Genomic DNA, 22,525 nt, shown 5'->3' on the forward strand with positions numbered 1-22,525 from the left:
GCGCCAGTGCCCACAGGTAACACAAACACACCACCACTGCAGCGCCAGTGCACACAGGTAACACAAACACACCACCACTGCAGCGCCAGTGCACACAGGTAACACAAACACACCACCACTGCAGCGCCAGTGCACACAGGTAACACAAACACACCACCACTGCGCCAGTGCACACAGGTAACACAAACACACCACCACTGCAGCGTCAGTGTCCTCAAGTAACCTGCCTGTTGTGTGTTTAGGGTGAACTGCAGCAGGAGGAGTTGTTTGTTGCTGTGGAGATGCTGTCAGCTGTGGCTCTTGTCAATCAGGCTCTGGAGGTTCAGGATGTCGATGCATTCACCGCTGCACTGCTCAGTCCTGCTGCTGGACTCACTGATATCGATGACTGTCTTATTCAGAGGTCAGACTCATCAAACACTACAAACACAACTCTGGAATCTGTAATATCATTTTTAATAATGTAAGGGTTTACTTTGTTATACTTTATATTTTCTTTGTTTTTCTTGTTTCTGCTGCTTTGGCCTTTTATTAAATTTAAAAAGCATAACCCTTACACCACTGTTGAACTAAAATCACAACCTCTAGTGAGATTTAGAGTTTATTCATGTGTGTGTTGTGTTCAGGTATTTTGAGGAGCTGTGTGCTCTGAAGAGAAGGGCAGGCAAATCTTTCCTCACCTGGAATGATCTGCAGACGGGTCTCAATTCTGTCAACATGGCCGCCCACCAGGAACACGAACGTCAGTTCAGACAAAAACATTTTACAGTAACAGCATCTGTCTGTAGTGTGTGTGTAGCATTAGTAAACGTGTGTGTGTTTCTGCAGAGATCGTGAGCATCAGTCTGATCAATCAGTCGCTGTGTCGCAGTGACCCTCAGAAAACCCTGGCAGCGCTCATGCTGCTCTCTAGCGGACTGCAGGACGTGCTGCCACACAATGCCACACGCTATCATGACGTGTTGACCAGACTGAAGAAACGCAAGGCAGAGGTGTGCAGCTGATGTGCTGTTTATGATCACGTTCACTCCCTTGAGTTATACTCACAATGATGTCATCTGTGTGTAGACGAGTCGTGACCCCTCAGCTGAACTCTGGTTGGCTGACATTCAGCAAGGTGTGAGACTGGCCAATCAGGACACTCAGAAAGCACTGAAGAGTGAGCGAACCGGCACACACACACAGACACACTGTTTGAGGCTGTGTGTTATTGCTCTGTAACTCTGTTTGTTTGTGTGTATGTTCAGTGTGTCTGGGACTGGCGGCAGTGAATCAGGCCGTTAAAGAAGGTACCGCGTCTCAGACTGTGCGAGTGTTGCGTCTGCCGGAGGTGGCGCTGCGGAGCGTGGTGTCAGAATGTGCTGTTGGGTACCAGACGGCGCTGTCCGCCCTGCTCAGAGCTAAAGCACTGGAGGGTCAGTCCTACACACAGACGCGTCACAGAACCACTGCTCACACTTACCCGACCGGAGGACGAACACTGTTAAAATGCACACGCTCAGATAAATGAATGTCTGTGCACATGAAACGGAATGACAACATGAGCTTCGTTTAGTATGTACTGTATGTAAGCGAAGCGCTCGTGAATGTGTGTGTTGTTCAGGTGACAACAGAAGCCCGTGGATGAGAAGCAAAGTGTCGGACGGAAGCTGTTATTTCTTCCACCTGCAGAAGCTGGAGGGTTTCTGGGAAAGACCTCCGGGGTTTGTTCAGAACAGCACCTGTCTGACACACGATGAGATACAGGTGCGATCAGCACAAACACGAAACACACCAGACTCTTTCTATATTACAGCAGATCTGCAGCAAACTGCGTGACGAGCTGTTCCTTACAATTAGGGACCCTTGGAAAAGGAAGGTCCCAAAAATCGTGACTGAATGAAAAGTAGCGCTGATCTGTTAAGCACTTTTAAATGTTGATATGGACTAATGTCAGTATTTGTTTAACTACATCAAAAGATGAATGAACCGCAGATGCCATCAGCATAAACTAACCTGAATGAAACATCTAGCGTGTTGAGGTGACCTGACAGCAGTGAAGCTTGTGTTATTTGTTTTCTGGCAGTACACAGTGTGATGTAGTTGTGTGTGTCCCGGTGCAGTGTGTGTGCAGTAGTGTAACTGCGGCGCACAGCAGAGACGTGCAGTGGAAGGCCGGTGAGACGCTGGTGCTGCAGCTGCAGGCGCGCATGCGAGGATTCCTGCTGCGACAGAAACTGGCTGAGCGTCTGCACTTCCTCAACACACAGCTGCCTGCCGTCATCACCATCCAGGTGAGAGTCACGTGCTCCTGTAAAAAGGTTGACTGTAATAAAAAGCACATGAAGAGCAACACGAGTGTGTCATGTGACGTGTTGTGTTGTCAGTCTCACTGGAGGAGCTTTCTACAGCAGAGGGAATACAGACTCAGACTACAGTACCTGCATGAGAACTGGAGAGCCATCGTCAAGGTAACGCCAGACTCCATGAGAAGCTGCAGTCACACTGTGTATGTGTGTGTGTGTGTGACATCTGTCCTCTCTCAGATTCAGGCCACGGTGAAGATGTGGCTCGCCCGCAGGAGATATCTCGCCCGACTCAATTACTTCTGGAGAAACGTGAGAAGCTCTTCAGTGGCCTCTATCAGTTCTTCACATCTGTGTGTGTTTGTGATGTATCATGAGTGTGTGTGTGTGTGTGTGTGTGTCAGGTTAAAGCCATCATCAGGATCCAGGCGTTCTTCAGAGCCGGCAGGGCGCGTGATGAGTACCGGATGCTGGGTCTGTGTCTTCACATCATCATAAACACACGCGTGTGATCCTCATTGATCTCTGATCACTGGATTGATCTGTGTGTCGTCTTCAGTGCACTCCAGCGCTCCGCCGCTCTCCGTGGTCCGGAAGTTTGCTCACCTGCTGGAGTTCGGTGATAATGACATCCGTCAGGAGGGAGAGCTGCTGCGTCTCAGAGAGGAGGTGGTGAGATCGATCCGAGCTAGCAGACAGCTGGAGGCGGATCTGGATCTCATGGATCTGAAGATCGGACTGCTGGTCCGGAACAGAGTCACGCTGCAGGTCAGAGGAGGAGATCAGCTGTGACTGTCTGTGTCTCTTCATCTGGTTCTGAGCGTCTGTGTGTGTGTGTGTGTGCAGGAGGTGGTGTCTCACTGTAAGAAGCTCACTAAGAAGAATAAAGAGGAGCTGTGTGTCATGATGGCACTGGACAAACACAAGGGTCTGAAGTCCATGAGCAAAGAGAAGAGAGAGAAACTAGAGGCCTATCAGCACCTGTTCTACCTGCTGCAGGTACCACACACACACACACACACACACACACACACACCCCCGTCATTATAAAGTCATGAGATGTTATTACTCAAACAACATCATCAATCATTATATCAACACGCATGTTCTTCATGCTGCTATAATTACAGCGTTTGATTTCAATCCTACACACACGGAATGTCAAATCTATAGTTTATTGTTATATATTATTATTATTGTTATATGACTGCTTCTGTTGATACACACTGACGCACAAACGAACTAAGAAATGAATACAGCACGTGATGGAAGCTCTCAGAGGTCTGCGTTTGCTCAATGATGGCATTCTTGCTTTTTTGTCCACATGTCATCTGTTTTCAGATCAATTTCCTGTTTTTTTTCTTCTGTTTTTTCCTGTTAACATGTTTTCTGTAACTCAGCTTTGCAGCAGTGCACAATTAAATTAAATTACAATTTGCTGAACATTGTGATGTAATTCAAAAATATCTTTTATTTACATTTTTTCACACTCTTTTGACATCTTTTATTACCCTTGTGTGTGTGTGTGTGTGTGTGTTGCAGTGCGGGCAGCAGTGGAGCATGTAGATGAAGCATTAGACTCTGGAGATCCGCTGGTTCTTCTCTCTACTCTGCAGAACTCAAGCCTGGTGCTCAGAGGTCTGATCCGAGATCACGCAGGCTGGTACCTGGAGCAGCTGAACGCTGACAGAGAACAGAAAGCCCTGGTGAGCTATATGGGCAATTCCATGAAAAGTTTTTGCCAACGGTTTTGTGCTAACAGCACAGATATCAACATTTGGTGGTTTAAATACCTATGTGAGGTCTCTCTTCAAGTTTTTAAAGCATTTGTTTTATTTTTAGTGCATGGTTTTCATAGTCGGGTAGTGGCCATTTTCAGGATTGTCACATCCATAACGGTACATATTTCTCATAAATGGGCACATGAGAATTAAAATATATAGCCCACATTACACACACACACACTCCTCTCTTCAGTTAGCTGAAACTGAGATATGGACTGTTGTGTGTTTGTCAGGATCTGGGTTGTGTAGATGCTTTGGAGAGAGATGAACTACAGGAGGGCATCAGTGTGGCCAATGAAGATGCTCAGAGAGATCGAACTAGTGAGTCAAACCTGACAATTACTCATTCAGTATAGTGATTTACACTTGAATAAAGAGATGGTCTGTGTGTAGCTAGAGCTGACAAGTGTGTGTTCTTGTAAATGTGTGTGTGCAGTGCATCAGGCAGTGTGTAAAGTAAATGAGGCTGTGCGGCGTGGAGAAGCCCGTCAGACAGTTCAGGCCCTCATGAATGCAGATGCCCAGCTGCCTGAGGTGTATCCATTTGCTGCAGAGCTTTACCAGAGAGAACTGCAACCACTGCAGCGCCAGTGCCCACAGGTAACACAAACACACCACCACTGCGCCAGTGCCCACAGGTAACACAAACACACCACCACTGCAGCGCCAGCTGTGTGTGTGTGCATGTCACTGTGTGTGTGCATGTCACTGTGCGTGTGTGTCACTGTGCTTGTGTGTGTCACTGTGCTTGTGTGTGTCACTGTGTGTCTGTGTCACTGTGTGTCTGTGTCACTGTGTGTGTGTGTAGACTCGGCCGTTGTATCTGGCTCAGCTGATCTCCCTGATGCCTCAGAATAAAAGCACGAGCTTCATGGAGACGGTCATCTTCACGCTCTTCAACTACGGCTCAGACTGCAGGGAGGCATTTCTGCTGCTGCAGCTGTTTACTGCGGCCCTGCGACACGAGATCAGGTACAAACACACGCACACACTGTGGCCCTGCAACACGAGATCATGTGATGTTTGGTGTGTTGATCACGTGATCTCTTGTGCAGTGTGAAGGTGGACAGGCCGCAGGAAGTGGTAACCGGAAGCCCCACAGTCATCAAGCTGCTGGTGAGTTTCTATCGCCACGCTCGCGGTCAGAACGCCTTGAAGGACATCCTGGGCCCGGCCATCAGTGAGGTTCTGCAAGACCGAACGCTGAGCATCCGCACCGACCCGCTGGACATCTACAAGAGCTGGATTAACCAGACCGAGAGTCAGACGGGACAGAAGAGGTCACACACACACAGTCCTAACAACAGTGTTTAGTGACCCGTCATCTGTCTGATGGTGCTGGATTGTAGTTGTGTAATCCCTCTGTGTGTGCGTGTGCGTGCAGTTGTTTGGCGTATGAAGTGAGTGTTGAGGAGGCCTTGAGTCATCCTGAGGTGCAGCAGAGACTGAACATCTCCATCACAAACCTGAAGAATCTCACTGAGCGCGTGCTGAACACCATCATCAGCAACACTCACAAGCTGCCGTAAGCATCGCACACACACACACACACACACACACACTTCTGCTCGCTGTCATGGGGATTTCCTCTGCTCAGACGTGTAACGTGTGTGTGTGTGTGTCTCAAACAGGTACGGTTTGCGTTACACTGCTAAGGTTCTGAGAGACGCGCTGCAGGAGAAGTTTCCACAGGCCACTGAAGATGAGCTCTACAAGGTTCATCCATCACACGCCGGTGGTTTTCAGCTGTGTTTCCAGCTCTGCGTGTTCACGGTGTGTTTGTGTTTAGATCGTGGGGAATCTCATCTACTATCGCTACATGAATCCTGCGGTCGTGGCTCCAGACGGTTTTGATGTGGTGGAGTTCGGGGCCGGTTCCGCTCTGCTTGCGGGTCAGCGGCGCACACTGGGCTCCATCTCTCGAATCCTGCAGCACAGCGCGGCGCTCAAACACTTCCACGGAGACTCCGCCCACCTGCACGCGCTCAATGAATACATCACACGCACACACCACAAATTCAGGTGAGTGTTTCCTCCTGGCTGGAAGAAGACTCCGGTCGCTCTATTCTCTTCTCATCGGTGTTCCCGCGCTGCAGGAAGTTCATGCGAGCCGTGTGTGACGTGCCTGAGCCTGAGGAACGCTTCAACATCGATGAATATTCAGAGACTCTGATCCTGAACAGACCCGTCATCTACATCTCCATCAGTGAACTGCTCAACACACACAGAGTCAGTCTCAACCCACATTCTACTGACACTTCCATTCTCTCATCTTTTATTCAAAATCTGTATGAGTTTTTCCAGCAGAAGATATTTTGAGAAATGTGTTCAGTGGTTTTGTGTTCATGCAATGGAAGTCAATGGGGTTCAGTGTTGTTTGATTATCAACATTCTTCAAAATATCTTCTTCTGTGTTCTGATGATGGTTTGACTCTCTCACTCTCTCTCTCTGTCTCTCTCTCTCTCCATCACTCACTCTCTCTCTGTCTCTCTCTCTCTCCATCACTCACTCTCACTCTCTCTCTCTCTCTCTCTCCATCACTCACACTCTCTCTCTCTCTCCTCTCATCACTCCTCTCTCTCTCTCATCACTCACTCTCTCTCTCTCTCTCTCTCTCTCTCTCTCTCTCTCTCTCTCTCCTCTCTTCTCTCTCCTCTCTCTCTCTCTCTCCATCTCTCTCTCTCTCTCTCTCTCATCCTCCCTCTTCTCCTGTCTCTTCTTCCTCATCACTCTCACTCTCTCTCTCTTTCTCTCCTCTCCTCTCCTTCTCTCTCTCTCTCCATCACTCACTCTCTCTCCTGTCTCCCTCTCTCCTCTCTCCACTCCATCTCTCCTTCTCTCTCTCTCTCTTCTCTCTCTCTCTCTCTCTCTCTCCATCTCTCACTCTCTCTCTCTCTCCATCTCTCACTCACACACTCTCTCTCTCTCTCCGTGTGTTTTATAGTTGTTGTTAGAACATGAGGATTCTTTGTGTCCGGATACGTCTGATCCTCTCCATCAGCTGCTGCAGGATCTGGGCTCTGTCCCGACCGTCCAGGATCTTGTTGGTAAGTCAACTCCAAAAATCTCTTGAGCCTCACCATGTTGATTACAAGTATTGTTTTAATGTTTGAGGTTTGAGACGGAAGCAGGACATCATGGGTGATGTGTTTCTGTACAGGTGAAGGTCAGATGAACCCTTCAGATCCAAACCTTGAGCAGACTTTAGCCAAGACTGAGGTCTCTCTGACACTCACCAGTAAGTTTGACGTGTTCAGAGGTTCTGAAGATCAGCCTGACGCTCGAGGGATTCTGCTGAGGTGAGCCGGATGCTTCACGCACTGCTGTGTCAGGAGTTCTGATGACGATCCGTCATGTTTATTTTCGTTCTGTCTGATGTTCAGCACTAAGCAGCTCATCATCGATGTGATCAGAACACAGCCCGGTGACATGCTCAGTGAGGTTCTCAGAGTCTCCGCCTCCAGAGATCAGGTAACCCCACCCACCTGCTTCGTTAATGGGCGTATGTGTCGGGTGGAGTTGATTGGCAGATGATGATACCGTGATGTCATTGTGTGTGTTCAGGAGGTGCAGCACGGCTGGATGATGCATCAGCGCGCTCAGAGAGAAGAGCGAACTCCAGAGAAGATGAAGAGAAATCAGTCTCTGATTGCCGACGGCAACCTGACGCTGGAGGAGAAAAAGAGAAAAATTCAGAGGAACCTGAGAAGATTGGAGTCACTGGGAACCCTCACACCACCTGACAGTCACTCCCAGATCCTGCGGCTCATCGCCAAAGTAAATCACACACATCACCTGACAGTTGATTGGACTGTGTCAGATTGAGTGTGTGCTGATGTGTGTGTGTGTGTGTGTGTGTGTGTGTTTGTGCAGGACATACGTCATCAGCGTGTGTATCGTCAGAGGCGTCAGGCTGAGCTGGTCAAACTCAAACAGACGCTGTGTGCTCTACACCAAAAGAGTTCATTCCAGTCTGAGCAGGTGGATTATTACAACCAATACATCAACACCTGCCTGCAGAACCTCACTGCCAGGTACTACACACACACCTGCAGAACCTCACTGCCAGGTACTACACACACACACACGCACACACACACACAGCTGCAAAACCAGGTCCACCTGACAGAGAGCAAAAATCACACACACGTGGTGTAGTAAATTGTGAGAGAGTGTTGAATGTTCTCTGTTTTGTGTTTCAGTAAAGTGAAAGGAAAGAACTCTTCAGAAAATAAAAGCCGGAAGAAGAAGCAGCAACAGTTGACTCTCACATACACAGCTGCACGTCTGCATGAGAAAGGAGTTCTGCTGGAGATCGAGGATCTGCCCGTCACACAGTATAACACGCACACATGCGCATACACGCACACGCACACACAGATGCTGCTGCTGGATTTTCTTCTGTGAACTTCAGTTGACTAGATCATCACAACACAATGATATCAAGTTCTGTTGTCATTTTACTGTTTTACAATATTTCATTTTACAAACGAGCTGACTGTGTGTGTGTGGTGCAGGTTTAAGAACGTGATCTTTGACATCGTGCCCGGTGAGCAGGACGGATGTTTTCTGGTGAAGGCTCGATTCATGGGTGTGGACATGGAGAGATTTCCTCTGAAATATCAGGTGAGCTCTGACACCACACACACACACAGACTGTTTAACACTACACAACCGTGTAAATGTGTGTCTGTTGCCTTGACAACAGCAGAACTTAAGCGTGTGTGTGTGTCAGGATCTGCTGCAGTTACAGTACGAGGGCGTCGCTGTGATGAAGATGTTTGATAAAGCCAAAGTCAACGTCAATCTGCTCATCTTCCTCCTCAATAAGAAATTCTTCAAGAAGTGAAGCGTTGTGTCACGTGACTGTATCGTCCTGCAGATGTCAGTATGATGGGATGTAGCTGGTAGATCAGAAGCACATCATATTACTGAAACACATTCAGTCTGTCTGAATAAACATAAACATCCTGCTTTCATTATACTCAAAACACTCATTTATACTCAGTCAGTTATGGGATGCTGTATACTGTGATGATGTTTATATGGGTTTGCTCTGAGACTTTGTTCTTGTGTAATACTCTAATCTCTCACACGGGTTCACTCCAGTGGTGTGTGTCAGTATGTACTTCAGCACACACACATCACAGTAACACTAGTCCGTCTCTTCAGGTGACTTTACCTGATCTGATTTATGCCATTCTAAATGCTATTTCTGGCCATTGTGGTCTCAAATGACAGATTTTCTGTACTGTAAATATTTTCTGTCCTGTTTCCTAATGTTTCATATGGTGTCGTGTTCTTCTGTCTTTTATCTGTGTCTGTCATTTTAATACAGTGCTGTTTTTATTCTCTATTAAAGATGTTTGCATGAATGATGATGTCATGTGTTTCTCCTCTTCTGTCTGACACTGGCAGATTATGAACATTACAGGGTGTCCACGGGGTCTTAAAAAGGTTTAAAAGTTGATCAGTTTAGGGCCGTTATGAAGTCTTAAATGGCATTTTCCAAGGTATTAAATATTGTATCATCTTTTCATATTTGTCCTAAGAGGTCATGTGCTGCAGGTCTGCCGTAGGTGAATAGTGGGCGGTCCATTTACAGCCGGTTGTTAAACAACATGCTTGACCGATGGAGAAATGCAAATGTTTGGAGGATAAAGAGTTGTAACCGTCTCTGAGGTGAACTGCTGTGTGTGTCGGAAGGCCTCGTTTCTCTTTCTGATAAACCTTGCATTGGGTTAGTCGCTGGATTCATTCTCTGGTGCTTCATTCCCACCCTTCTGAAGGATGGGGCAGTAATGAGGAGTTACTAAACAAACGAAGACTGTTTAGTTGTGCTATCTTACAGTCAGTATATAGCAAATCTAAGTTAAAGTGATAGTTCACCAAAAAATGAAAATTCTGTCACCATTTACTCACCCTCGTGGAATTTCATACCTGTACAAATGACTTTGTTCTGATTAGCACAAAGGAAGATATTTGTAAGAATGTTGTTTTCATTTCTGGACATCATTAACTATGAAAAATGAAATGGTAGTCAAAGGTGCCTCAGCAGAGTTTTGTTCAACAGAACAAAAAAGATACAATATTGTTTTCCTCCTATGGCAGTGGATGATGTCCCAGAACTGAAAATTGCTAACATTCTTACAAATATCTTTCTTTGTGGTTAACAGAACAAATAAATGTATACAGGTTTGAAACAACCTGGGGTTGAGTCAATGATGACAGCATTTTCATTTTTGGTTGAACTAGCTCTTTAAATGTAAGTGGCGATGAGGTCTTAAAATGTATGGAAAGAGTCTTAAAAAGTATTAAATTGAATTCGATGATTTCTTTATCTGAACAGCTCTGTAGTCTGTGTAGTCCTTTGGTTTTGTTGTTTTTGGACGTGTGTACTGATGAAAACACTCGTCAGTAAATGATGAGCTCCAGTGTTCAGCACGACACACTGACACTGAGCCACACATACGCTTCTGATGTTTGACATGAAGCTGTTGTGTCATTGGCTGACGGGCGTGACATCACAGAGAGATGTACAGGTCAGTCATAACGCTTTGTGATGGTTTAGTTCATTTACCACAAACAGTAAAGATAGATGACAGTCGTGTTTGTGTTTGGCACTTTCTGTTTGTCTGCGTGAGTTTTGGCACTCGTGTAAAATGAGTTCTGAGCAGAATTCACACGTGATGCATGTCTGTAAATGACTGCTTATTCAATTCATTAAAAGCACGTGATGTAAACTATCTGCAACTGACAGACAGTAAGGCATCAATACACAAAGATCATGTTTGCTAAAACACAACTTGTATTTGTCATTGTTGTGAAATCATGTTCAAGTGTGTTTTGTGAATCAGATGATAAGAGCTTGATCCTGGATTGATGACTCAGAACTGGTCTGGTGTGAATGAGGGTTTTGTTGAGTTTGACTGAGCGCCCACATCTTCACATGCCCCGTTCATCTTCTCCAGACGCCTGAACCAAACCAACCAGCTCTGACATGAACGGCAACATTTGACTCGGTTTAAAAATGAACTACACATCTCATGATTCATTATAATGTGAAAAGATTGTATTGTATTGTTCACATAAGCTATGAAGGCAGGCTGGGGTGTGTCATGTGCAGTGCATTATGGGAGTGTGTGACTTCTGTTGTTTTCATGGTCATCACATCTGTGATTGGTGGATTTCTCTTGTAGGAAGTGCATTTATTGATCAGAGGCATAACATGATTTAAACCTTCTCTCTATCACAGGGGAAAGTTTGGAGTTGATCTTTCCATCGCTCTCAAATCTCAGATAGACATACACTGCGAAAAATGACTTTCTTACTTAGTAATTTTGTCTTGTTTTCCAGTACAAACATCTGAAAATTCTTGAATCAAGATGCATTTTCTTGATGAGAAAAATGACCTAAGAAAATAAGTTGGTTTTTTTAGAAAAAAAATTATTACATTTTCAGTGAATTTGTGCTTATAACAAGCAAAAAAATCTGCCAATGGGGTAAGAAAAATAATCTTGAATTAAGGTTTACCTTTTTCATTTTTTTGCTGTGTAGTGATAATGTATTCCTAATTGTTTTCTGTCTTTATTAATAAGAGATTCATTTTTTAATTGTTAAAAGTTTTAATTGTAAGTTTTTAATTTAAAAGTGTAAGTGCAATATGGGTTATATAAAGAGACTGTTAACACGTTACAATAATATCGTTTTTTTTTGTAAAGACATTATCTATCTTTAGGAAAGATACTTTTTTGAAGTGCAACTATTAATTGTTGATTTGCTTCTAACAAAATATTTTGTTTTATTATATTATATATAATTATAAATTCTATTATAGATGTAACTATTTTATTATAAATATGTTGATGTAATTTTTTTTAAATAAATCAACATGTGTGAGTAGTATTTAGTTTAAGAATAAGATTTAATGTTGTTGTTGTTGTCAGTGTTGAGAAAGTTACTCTGAAAAAAGTAATTAATTACTAGTTACTAATGACATATTCAATAGTGTCATTGGATTACTGTACAAATGACTCTCTCCAAAAAGTATTTCATTACTTATTACTAATAACTTTCTATATCACATCAACCTTGATTAGTAAAGTGATTCAAGGATGAAACAGCTATTTTAATTCATTCAAATCAATAATATAAACTACATAAAGTACTCTTATTAACTGACCAAAGTGTTACAAATGTGAGAATTATACATTAAAGCACGGATTTTAAAGTTCGACTTTGATGTAAATTCCACTATTGCGCACACATATTACTTTCTTTCTTTCTTTCTTTCTTTATATATTACACACAGTAATTGGTTTAATTACATCAGAAGTAACTGTAATTAAATTACAGGAAAGATTAGAGTAATCCCTTACTTTACTTTTTCAAGGGGAAAGTAATTCAATTACAGTAACGAATTATTTACAGTAGTAACTAGTCACACCCAACACTGGTTGTTGTGGTAATTCCAATCTTGCTTTAAAAGCTCTTGATGAAAGGTGTGAGGTGCTTTAAGAGTGTGAATATCAGAAGTGTTAAACTACATCAGGACATGTTTCAGACGCATTCTCTAGATGGTATGAGGAGGAGCTTCACGGATGAATTCTGCCAAGAAAGACCAGACGACAGATAAAAACGACAAACACAAGACCCAGCGCATGACCAATAACAGCAACTGAGTCAAACTCTCATTCATTGAAACACTCGGAATGAACTCGTGATTATTCACACACATTATTCCTCTGACTGAATATTTGTTGTTTGGTTCAGTCTGGTTTACACCACCTGTTTAATGAATGTTCTGAGTGATTATTATTAATAAAGAGAAACCCTGTACACGGATGCTGATCATCACTGACAATTAATAATAATTAACACTTGAATGGCGTCACAAGCCTTGATAACACGGAGTGTGTCTTGAGTCATGTGGGCCACGGCGCAGGTAAATCAGGTTTGACTTCTTGAAGAATGTAAGTGAACAATGATGTTCAGTTCCCTGATTCCAGTTCAGTTCTGCGATTTACTCGGTGAGTTTAAAGATGTCGAGAACAGTTGAAGTGGTCATCGGCTCTCCGGTTCATCTGGATCAGTCATCTGGAGGCTCTCCTGTTTACGTCACAGAGACGAAGCCCGGTGACCCGCCTGGAGTTCGTGGTTTCCTGAAGATCAACCCCGACGCTCTGGGGGTAAAGTTCACATCCTTTACTGGCTCTGTGGGTTTCTGGGTACAAACAGACGGCTTTTATCTTCTGTCTTCCAGTGGTTGGAGATCTTGGCAGGCGCGGTTGTCTTCGGAGTGGTGTATTGGAATTACGAGAGTTGGCTTTTAATACCAGCTGGTTTTGTGAGTCTGTCGAGTGATATTCATGTTGTTGTGTCATCTTCTGACGTCGAAGTGAAATCTCATGCGTCATGTGTGTTTGTGTAGTTAATTATAACAGGAGTTATCACCGCCACAGCCGCATGCACACGTAACCCATGTCTGGTAAGACTGACTTCACAGATCTTACATTTCAAGGAGACACTTTACACTGTTAAACTTAAATGTAGTCTTACTTACTGTAGATTTAATTGACTATTTTGTTTTAAGCATAAACCTGCCTATTTCTTACATTTTCTTTCATGAAACGAGACTAAATATCTTCGGTCACTTATGTAAATGTATGGTCATTTAAGACGTTTGAATTCTGTTCACTAGGAAACAAGAGAGAAATGCTCAGGAAGAGCAGTGTTGCCGTAGTGAAACCAGTGTCGTCTTGCTCGTTTTGAGTCCCAAAAGTCAAAGCGGTTTCAAATTGAAAACAGTACTGATAGGAAAACTAAGATTTACAGTCTGCATTATGGTTGTATGAACATAAGCTAACAATGAGTTATATGGTTTTACAGCACTTCTTCATCTCGATTCATGTTTGTTGCTGTTAATACGAGTGTTCAGTTGAACTAAAGTTAACAGATAGAAGTTTTCTTTTTAAACACGTGTTAAGATAGAAGAGTGTCTCCGGATGATGATCTTTGCTTTATGATAATGATATTTATGTGTTGTGTTGTTTTTGATGTGTTTTGTGTATTTAGGTGGTCACCTCCCAAGTTCTAAACCTGATCAACATCTTCAGTACTGCGGCGGTTCTTCTCGTGTTTCTCTTTCTCTTCTATATCATACTCACGGTCCGTGTGGTAAGTGTGGGTTTCTGGGGACTGAAGTAATGAGGGTTTTCATCTGAGTGAGATGTGAAAATAATTCACCTTGTTGTTGTTCTAGTTTTTAGCTCGGTCTTTAAATTCCATTGATGTGACTTTTATTGTCTGCAATGTTCTGGCCTTGGCTTTCTCTCTCATCATCTTTGCAACGTCATGCTGCTGGTGTAAATCGGTACGAACTACATTTTCACTTGTAAGAGATTGAACCCGGAGCAGATTTGAGTTTTTTCGATGACATGCTTTGACTGGTGTCACTCAGAGAAAGCGTGTGATGATCATTCACATGAACTCAGTTCCTCCAGCGGTGGCGAGTGATGTCGTGGATCATCCGGTTCCGGTTCCTCCAGCTTACAGTCCAGTGCCGTCATCAGAGCCGCCGGCCTATGAGGTGCGTGACAACTCTTTACAAAACACTTCAGGGTCTTCGTGACAGTTTGGAGATCTAGACATGTGTCTCTTTTAAATACATCCCAGCATGTTCCTTGTGAGGGTGGAGTCAGTGCAAGAGTTTTATTCCAATAATAACAGAATTCAAGCACATGATGACGTCACACTCTCTCAGCATATAGTGCAGGTGTACGGACCGAACTCAAATATTCCTGTAATACAACAGGGCAGAAATAAACGAGAGATCTTGAGCTGAATATGTGGATTTCAGAGTCATGTGTGTGTGTGTTACTGCAGTATGAGCGTCAGCCGTCGATCTCTGGACCATCAGCTCCAGTGTGGGATATGAAAAGATGGAAAGATGAACTGCATCGCAGCCGAAAACCCATCCAAGTCTGACCTGGGGACCTCAAACCCCCCCCAAACAACTGGTTCTATGCTCTAAAATAGAGCCGCCCGTGTCCCTCAGTGTCGACTTTTATTCATTCACGTTATCTGCTGGACGCAGTGGATGATTTACTGGACATCTCTTGACATGTGTGAAGCTCTTCAGTCTGCTGCACAGATCCGAAGGTTAACGCTGTTAACTCTTTCATCTAAACTGGTTTATATTCACTGTTCATCAGTAGGCCTATGTGTGTTCTCACGACTGACACTGAAGCAGCGACGTGATAAGCTGGACTCTCACGGTCTCTTTTCACACGGGCAGCGAAGCCACTTAAGGGATGTAGAGTGAGAATCTTCAGTACTCGGTTCTGACACTAGAGGTCACTGTATTCTTCTCATTTCACTTCTGTCTCTAATGTTATTTGGACAAAGTTCATTTTCAAACAATCGCTCACTGTGCTGTATTTTCGTCCTAATTAATGCGTGTCTACTTCAATCTCATCTGCCCAAGCCAAACGTACTTTAGTTTCGTTGATCCGTTCACGGTTTTAATCTACAGTTTGTTTTTGTCTGCGCTATATTGCTAAATTGTGTTGATGTTTGATTATCAATATTAACAATAAGTATTTGTGCAATAGTCGGTTCTAATCAAATGATGTTTCAAAATATCCAAAATAGTCATTCATTAAATACATACAAAACTGGCACGCGTTTTACTCGTGCACGGAAAGTCTTTATTTTGTGTGTGTGAGCTCTCAATAAGTTACAAGAACAAAATGAACCTTTGAAAGAAATGTTTCAATAAAAAGATGAATTTCCGCTCGTCGTTGTTCAATCGGTGCTGGTGTGCAGTATTTCCGCAGACACTCGTGTGGGTTTTTCAGGTACTGGCATAAAACGCGTAATAACCCAGAGCCCTGGAGCTGGACAAGCTCTCTTTGTTGAAGTTCTCCGAATCTTCACATTTGATGTTGTCGCTGTGTGAAATTTTCCTCCGTTTGCACACAACAGAATAAATGCTCGGTTCCATCGAGTCCAAAGCTTTGAGAGCCGGCGCGCTCTCCATCCAGGCTGAAGTTTGAGTAAATGTCAATTCATCTCTGCTTTTCTCTTTATCGGACGTTTGCTCGTCGGTGAAGTCCGTGGGTCTGGGTGACCAGGGCAGACCCGACGTCATTTTTCTGGGATAGGACCCTCTCGACCCCCAGCAGCCTGCGGTCACGGACGCGAGCGCGGGCTCGGAGTAATAACCGAGAGAGTGAGATTGCAGCGGTAAAGACTTCAGACTGTACGGCAGCAGCGAGCTCGAATAATCGCCCTCATACGCCGCCAGTTCCAGTTTACTGGGACCGGTTTGTTGCACTGACGTCACCAGCCACCTCTGCGCGTCATCCACCGCAGGAGACAGCACGCCGTTCGTTTGCGTCATCGTCCGCTCGCTGCTGTAAAAGCGGCTCTGGGTTCGAGTCTCCTGCAGGAAGGGCTGCATGGCGAAGCGCGCGCCCGGTGGCACGATGTTCTGCGCGCGCGGCGGGTCTGTGGGTGACGGTGTGAGTCTCTCGCGCTCCGTGAGGGTGTACATCCTACAATTCCCAAATGCGGCTTAGTTTTTAATCAGTTAAATGCAGAGACATTAATGCGGAATACACGTGTAGGCTACTCACGAATCGTAATTGTCTCTGAAACCCTTGGCGAACGGATTGTGGTCAATCTTGAGCTGAGTGATCTGAAAAGATAAAAATAGCCTCACGTCATTCCTGAGTGAAAAATGTCACCCTTTAAAAGGCATGAGTGCTTTTGCGTTGTAAAACAAAACATTCAACTGTGTGGCATTCAAGACACGCAAGGAGTCTGCGAGGAAATGTGTTTGTTTGTTGTTGTTGCTTATAAAGGCCAAATAACGTGAGAGAAGTTAGTTAGTCAATTAAAGCGTCGTTTGTAAGCCAATAAAACGGTTGCTATTTTCTCACAGTATATCGAGTTACAGTATGTTTGTGTTTTATTTCTGGTGTAAGTGTAGATGTACATCAGTGTTTTGGTATGCTGTAACAGCAATGAACTGATTCTCGGGGAAGGTGAAGATCTGACTCTTCGATTCTCTTCCGGCGTTTTCAGTCACGTCGTCTGGCACTTCAGCGATGTGAAGTCTCGGCTGGTATTTGTGTAGAGACTGCAGAACAATCATCTGTTTATAAGACAAAAACATTGGCAACATTAGGCCTAAACGAACAAACATTATTAATACGGATTTGTACTCAACTCTATACGCCTATACTTTTATTACCATATATTTATTATATTGTATATATATATATATATATATATTCTGCCTTTCGTTTTACTCAATTTATACATTTTAAACATGAGCATTTTGCTGTTTTAAACAGTTTTTACCTGTGAATTATTGGCGTTTGCTCCCTTGTTATTTGTTAATTTTAATTTGCCGAAAGAGATTTCTTGTCTCATCCAATGAGCGCCTGTGTTCGGCGATTCAGGGTGCATGTAAATTTTATTTCCTACAGTAAAAATAATGACAACAATAACTGTTACTGAAATAATACAAATAAATATGATATTTTAATATGATATATAATCTATAAGTGATACCTTGCATATTATTGTCGGCTTTTCCACAGGTAACCCATTTACCGCCTTGAAATCTCCAGTGGTTTGGATCAGCTAAAACTATCTCCACAAAAACACTATAATGCGTCGTGAGGCTTAAACCGGTAATATTGAAACTTAGAAACGGGAACATTCGCCTACACAAAGAGATAAAAGATGAGATGAACAAGTCAAAATATTTTTGTCACGTAGAAAGCAACACAACATTGTGACCGAACGCACAAAGCAAGAGAACAACACAAATTCAGATAGAAACAAAAAGAATCCCACAAAGCCTGTAAAAATTCAGAAGTTCTATATCGGGTCACGGTTCCTTAATGCGCTTTAAACATCCACCTTTCTGTCAAAAGGTTCATTAAATGCAGGCTACAGAAAAAAGGTTAGAAATAAATATCTCTTTTAAGAGCCTTGGACGTTATTGGAGAAACCAAAAATATTTGTTAGACTTTACCAATATTACATCACATTTTTATTTCATTTAAAAAAGTAATATTCGAATAGCAACACAGGTTCGGACTCACCGGCCCTGTTTGGTGATGATCATCTCGGTTTGGTGCCGGTGAAATTTCAGCCATAACGGCCGGTTACAGAGATACACCTGCGATCTCAGTCCAACTCCAGACAGAGACACGGGACCGATACCGGAGCCGCTTCCCTGATACGAGTGGTAGGTGTCACCGGGACTGTGTCCAAACGGATAGCCTGTGCCGAACTCACCGCGTCCCGCGCACAGAGACTGACAGAAGCCGCTCGAGGGCAGAACAGAACCGTAATGAAGCGATGTCGTGTACCTCGACCCCTCTGAACCCGAGTACACGGATCCGGTCTGGCTTGTGTAGGGAAAGAAGGAGCACGGGTTCGGGTTCTCTAGGGTTTGCTGTGTCGCGCCCATCATGAAATATCGACTCGAACCGAGTCCGTCTAAAATATATCGACCGCTGCTGGGAGGTTCATCCTCACAAACAATGGGCGAAACTTTCTCGTCGTCCGCTTGACTTTGTGAAGACAGAACCGATCCGGATTCTTCCCCGGGCATGTTTGGACACACACGGCTCAGGGTTCGGGTCAGGGTTCGAGTCAGCGCGTGACAGGACCGGTTGGTTTAGTTCTTCTGTGTTCCTCGTTAGATTTCTTGCAGTGGTGTCTTCTCCACATCACTGGAATAACACAATGCACTTTTAATAATGAACTGAAACTTCATTTAATGAGACTATATTACTATGGTAAAACGGATTGACAAAGTGTAATAGATTCATCATCAAATTCAACACCAACGACAGAAAATACACCCACGTGACTTTTCAGTTTCGGGCTGCTAAATTAAGTGAAACGTTTTACTGCTGTTGTTTTTATAGTGAAATAATCCACTACGTCAATTAAATAGCCTAATATTCGTCATTACATTAATAATGAGTGAAAATGTATTTATCCATATTATGTGGTGTAAGGTAACGTTCATTTAAATTGTAAGCACCTAAATTATATCTGTATTTGCGTAAAAATGAAAAATGAAAAAATAAAACGTATAGGCTATATTTTTTTATTTACGCGGATACCGACATTTTTCATTTAAAATAAACATTACACATTTCGTACAGTATTAAGCAAACAAACAATACAATTTAAAATAAAATTTCCTTTATAATATTTTTAAATCGATGAAAGTATTTTTATCTTTTATGTCTAAATGTTTAGATTTTAATTTTGCCTTTATTGTAGCCTATATAAAAGTCAGTAATTTCCCATCTTTGATTTAAACAAGTGCCTAAATGGACTATTAGCTTAACAACTGTAACATTCTGTCATAGTGATTGTATAGTAATTATTGACATTATTTATGACTTTTATTAAGGTTTATATAAAAGCAGGACAAAAGTAACAGATAAACACATTTCATGCTTAATGCATTTCCATCTGTAAGAGAGAAAGAGAGAGAGAATTTTCTCTGAAGGTGAAATAAACTGCAGGTGGAATCAAGTTCTCAAACGTTTCTTTTAAATAATTGAAATAACTCACCAGTTTAATCTCCATCATCCCCACGGTGTCCAGTTTAAACCAGCGAGAGGAATAAATGAATGAATGCGGCGCGGCAGATCAAGCGCGTGTCCGTCTCGTGCAGAATCAGGGGTAAGTGACTGAGGGGCATCTGCGATACTGCCACGTTTATTCACGCGCCTCTCTGACGCCCCCCAGTGACGCAAACACGACACGACACGCGCTCTTTTCACCTGATGAATTGCTTTCTCTATAGCAGTGGTTTCAAAGTTCAAACATCTGATTGTGTTAAACAGATCCAGCTGATGAGATTTATATTGATATATATTTATATATGTTTAAACTCTGCAAAATAAATCACGTTCTTCCTGTGCAGAAGAAAAAATGAATACCTGAGAAAATGAGAAAAGGTCTCGATGCCTCGTTTTGGTCTCCGATATTCAAAATGAAACAAACATCATATAACATAATCACATCATCTAGAAAAAGAGAAACTTGAAATGCAGTTTTTTTTCTGATGAAGGTGAATCCATGTTTACATTCAACACATTAATCCAAAGTGATTTACTGATCAAATGTTTACTACACGTGTAAATAATGCTGGCATGTTTTCAGCCCATGATTGAATAAAAAGAACAAAACCAACCGTTGAGTACAAATGAATATGATTTTAAAGTTTTGTGAGTGTTGTCATGAATGTTCACACAATTAGAAACTCAAACTCAGTTTGTTTATGAGAGCCAGACATTTCAACTCTTATGTTATTGATCACATGTCTGATATTTTTGTGAACTGATTGAACACTTTACCACTGTACTGTACATCAAGCAACGCTTCTCATGAGCTCAAAGGTTAGTGAACGTCTGTGTGTGTAACAGGTCAGACCGTCACCTCAGCTGTCAGACGTTTGGTGTCTGAAGTGCACCTGTGTGTCTCTGACTCAAACCTCAAGACATTGATCAGGTTCCTCTCGTGTTCTTCAAGGTTCTTTTGAGACTGTGATCTCTGTTGAACTCTTTGCTCTTTATTGACTGCTGTGTAGGATTTTGTTCATCTTTCAATTGTGGAAGACTTCTTTAGAAATCTGTAGGCCTATGTGTCACAAGATTGTGTGTGCGTTAAGATTCAAAGATCAAAGATGAGAGATTTAGCATTCGTCAAATCATGGTTCATTGATGCACCCAAACTAACATCAAAATGAAGGAAGAAAAAAACATTTAACACATCTCATTCACTTTTCAGTCGCAGTTGTCAGCATTGTTGGATGTTTTCACAAAGGCATTCAAATTTCTATATTTCATTTTTACTTTAGTTTATGGGGACAGAGATTAGAATAAACCAAGACTAGGACTTAATTTACAAACATGCCTTTACAAAAAAAAAAAAACGTGTGTATTTTGAGAGGATCTATTTTAGTCTAGGACCAGTCTGAAGCCCTGTATGGGAAACCACCCCTTAAAGTACACGTAAAGTAAACATAAGACAGGCCTGTATAGTTCAGTAGATGGTCATGCGAGGGACCGCATTTAATCAATTTCCACGTGACACTCGCTTGAACTTGTTAGCAAAATAAATACTTAAATGTGCTTCATTTCATTCGTGTAAAACTCTTTTTGTGTGTAGGCTAATTGTACGAGCGCGCGCATGTAGCCTGTAGCGATGCGTTAGTGAAACCGTGAAATCTGTGCTCGAGTGTTTTCCGCGGTGTTGTAGGAGGTGAAGAACTTTAGTTTCACATTCAACACTGCTTTGTCACTCTTCACTGTTGTGTTTTGTGAACGGTCGTTTCGCTGGTACTTTTCACTCTTAAAGAATCGCCTCCTCACACCCACAGACTGTGAGAAAAACACTCATATGAGTGGAGCTGTTAACCTGCCCCGCAACACTTTGTCATGGGATTGTTGAGACATGAACACTTTACAGGGGAAACGCGTTTCACACCGTGGGGTGGGGGTTCTTTCGTATTCTTAGTCAGTTTAATCTGAAGAAACGTGAGGTTTAAGCAAACGCGTCACCCCGCGTGCGTGGCGCTTGTCGTAACTAAGGCCGGACGTGAACGCGCTGTGCGGCGGCTGCAGTTGATCGGCGGTCAGTGGGGTGTTCTCTCAAATACTCGCTTCCCCCGTGCTCTCTTTTTGACACGTCTAAAGAGTCCTTTCTGTCGTTTTGCCATCGTTCCCTGTGGCGTCCAGGCGGGAGGAAAGAGCCTGTGACCCAGTCAACACTCTCTTGGCAGAATGAGTTTTACAAGAACAGAAGGACGGATCGCAGACCGCTGCCAGATTCACGGCAAACTGCACATCTGATGCTTTAAGCATCATTTCGGTCTGTATTTACAGTTTCTTCTTAATGCCTTGTGATGCTGTTTATATCAAATTGTGAAGAAGGCAGCTGTGGATGTTGCCTAAATATAAAGACGAATCGCTGTGGGCACTGGCAGGCGTGACAGAGAGAGAATATTGGGCGAGTATTTGGACGCCAGAAGGTCAAGCCCCTTTTTGACCCGCCCTTTTCACCCCCCATGTCTATATTTATGGTCTGGTCCTGTGTCACGTAAAGAAGAACAGCAGGACTGGACCATCACATTTGGTCCTCAGCGTGGGGGCCGTTGGTGAGCTCGCGCCTTCCAACTTTCCCGCCGAGCGTCTCTTCTGTTTCTTCCCGAATATTCCGGCTTTCCTCATTTGCATCTGCTAATTAGATCCTGTTAGCATCATTTTGCGCACGACGTCCCTCTACAACAGACCATGAATTAATACATCCACTCGTACGAAACATCACGATGTTGTTAAAGATTCTCACCGACGAAGCGTTTGACATTTCACGCGAGTACTCCCGAATGCTTTCACGAAAGATACGAG

General features: G+C 43.2%; 3 protein-coding genes across 4 annotated transcripts in view; 2 read left to right on the forward strand and 1 right to left on the reverse strand.

Annotated features, from left to right (window-relative positions):
* iqgap3 (IQ motif containing GTPase activating protein 3) overlaps window positions 1–9,439 on the forward strand; it is a 15,288-nt gene extending 5,849 nt beyond the window's left edge. The window contains exons 13-38 of one of the 2 annotated variants that reach the window (XM_057340683.1): window positions 243–403; window positions 627–742; window positions 829–992; window positions 1,069–1,159; window positions 1,248–1,415; window positions 1,604–1,746; window positions 2,103–2,273; window positions 2,367–2,450; window positions 2,526–2,597; window positions 2,690–2,759; window positions 2,845–3,053; window positions 3,132–3,284; window positions 4,878–5,041; window positions 5,125–5,349; window positions 5,454–5,594; window positions 5,701–5,785; window positions 5,859–6,091; window positions 6,166–6,298; window positions 7,015–7,117; window positions 7,231–7,369; window positions 7,454–7,541; window positions 7,635–7,847; window positions 7,944–8,104; window positions 8,273–8,407; window positions 8,588–8,696; window positions 8,806–9,439. In XM_057340683.1, the coding sequence (XP_057196666.1) occupies window positions 243–403; window positions 627–742; window positions 829–992; window positions 1,069–1,159; window positions 1,248–1,415; window positions 1,604–1,746; window positions 2,103–2,273; window positions 2,367–2,450; window positions 2,526–2,597; window positions 2,690–2,759; window positions 2,845–3,053; window positions 3,132–3,284; window positions 4,878–5,041; window positions 5,125–5,349; window positions 5,454–5,594; window positions 5,701–5,785; window positions 5,859–6,091; window positions 6,166–6,298; window positions 7,015–7,117; window positions 7,231–7,369; window positions 7,454–7,541; window positions 7,635–7,847; window positions 7,944–8,104; window positions 8,273–8,407; window positions 8,588–8,696; window positions 8,806–8,919 (3,645 nt within the window). In that variant the 3' untranslated portion in view covers window positions 8,920–9,439. Of the gene's footprint in view, window positions 1–242; window positions 404–626; window positions 743–828; window positions 993–1,068; window positions 1,160–1,247; window positions 1,416–1,603; window positions 1,747–2,102; window positions 2,274–2,366; window positions 2,451–2,525; window positions 2,598–2,689; window positions 2,760–2,844; window positions 3,054–3,131; window positions 3,285–4,877; window positions 5,042–5,124; window positions 5,350–5,453; window positions 5,595–5,700; window positions 5,786–5,858; window positions 6,092–6,165; window positions 6,299–7,014; window positions 7,118–7,230; window positions 7,370–7,453; window positions 7,542–7,634; window positions 7,848–7,943; window positions 8,140–8,272; window positions 8,408–8,587; window positions 8,697–8,805 lie in introns of those variants that run through there. The other variant, XM_057340684.1, reaches the window with a different exon arrangement.
* A 2,730-nt stretch (window positions 9,440–12,169) lies between these two features.
* Window positions 12,170–15,749, forward strand: LOC130558296 (uncharacterized). Its single transcript, XM_057340644.1, has 7 exons — window positions 12,170–13,258; window positions 13,333–13,416; window positions 13,501–13,557; window positions 14,145–14,246; window positions 14,332–14,442; window positions 14,530–14,658; window positions 14,955–15,749. Exons 1-7 carry the CDS (start codon window positions 13,112–13,114, stop codon window positions 15,054–15,056), a joined length of 732 nt encoding a protein of 243 aa, XP_057196627.1. The 5' UTR covers window positions 12,170–13,111; the 3' UTR covers window positions 15,057–15,749.
* Window positions 15,750–15,876: 127 nt separating this feature from the next.
* Window positions 15,877–20,304, reverse strand: eomesb (eomesodermin homolog b). The gene is made up of 7 exons (XM_057340643.1): window positions 19,686–20,304; window positions 18,191–18,826; window positions 17,652–17,806; window positions 17,439–17,560; window positions 17,071–17,229; window positions 16,709–16,770; window positions 15,877–16,627 (listed from the first exon to the last, which is right to left on the reverse strand). The coding sequence occupies exons 2-7, from the start codon at window positions 18,703–18,705 to the stop codon at window positions 15,925–15,927; spliced, it is 1,716 nt and encodes a 571-aa protein (XP_057196626.1). The 5' UTR covers window positions 18,706–18,826; window positions 19,686–20,304; the 3' UTR covers window positions 15,877–15,924.
* Window positions 20,305–22,525: the final 2,221 nt, after the last annotated feature.

The sequence above is a fragment of the Triplophysa rosa genome, linkage group LG8 (genome assembly GCF_024868665.1).
Source record: "Triplophysa rosa linkage group LG8, Trosa_1v2, whole genome shotgun sequence".
Classification (NCBI taxonomy): domain Eukaryota; kingdom Metazoa; phylum Chordata; class Actinopteri; order Cypriniformes; family Nemacheilidae; genus Triplophysa; species Triplophysa rosa.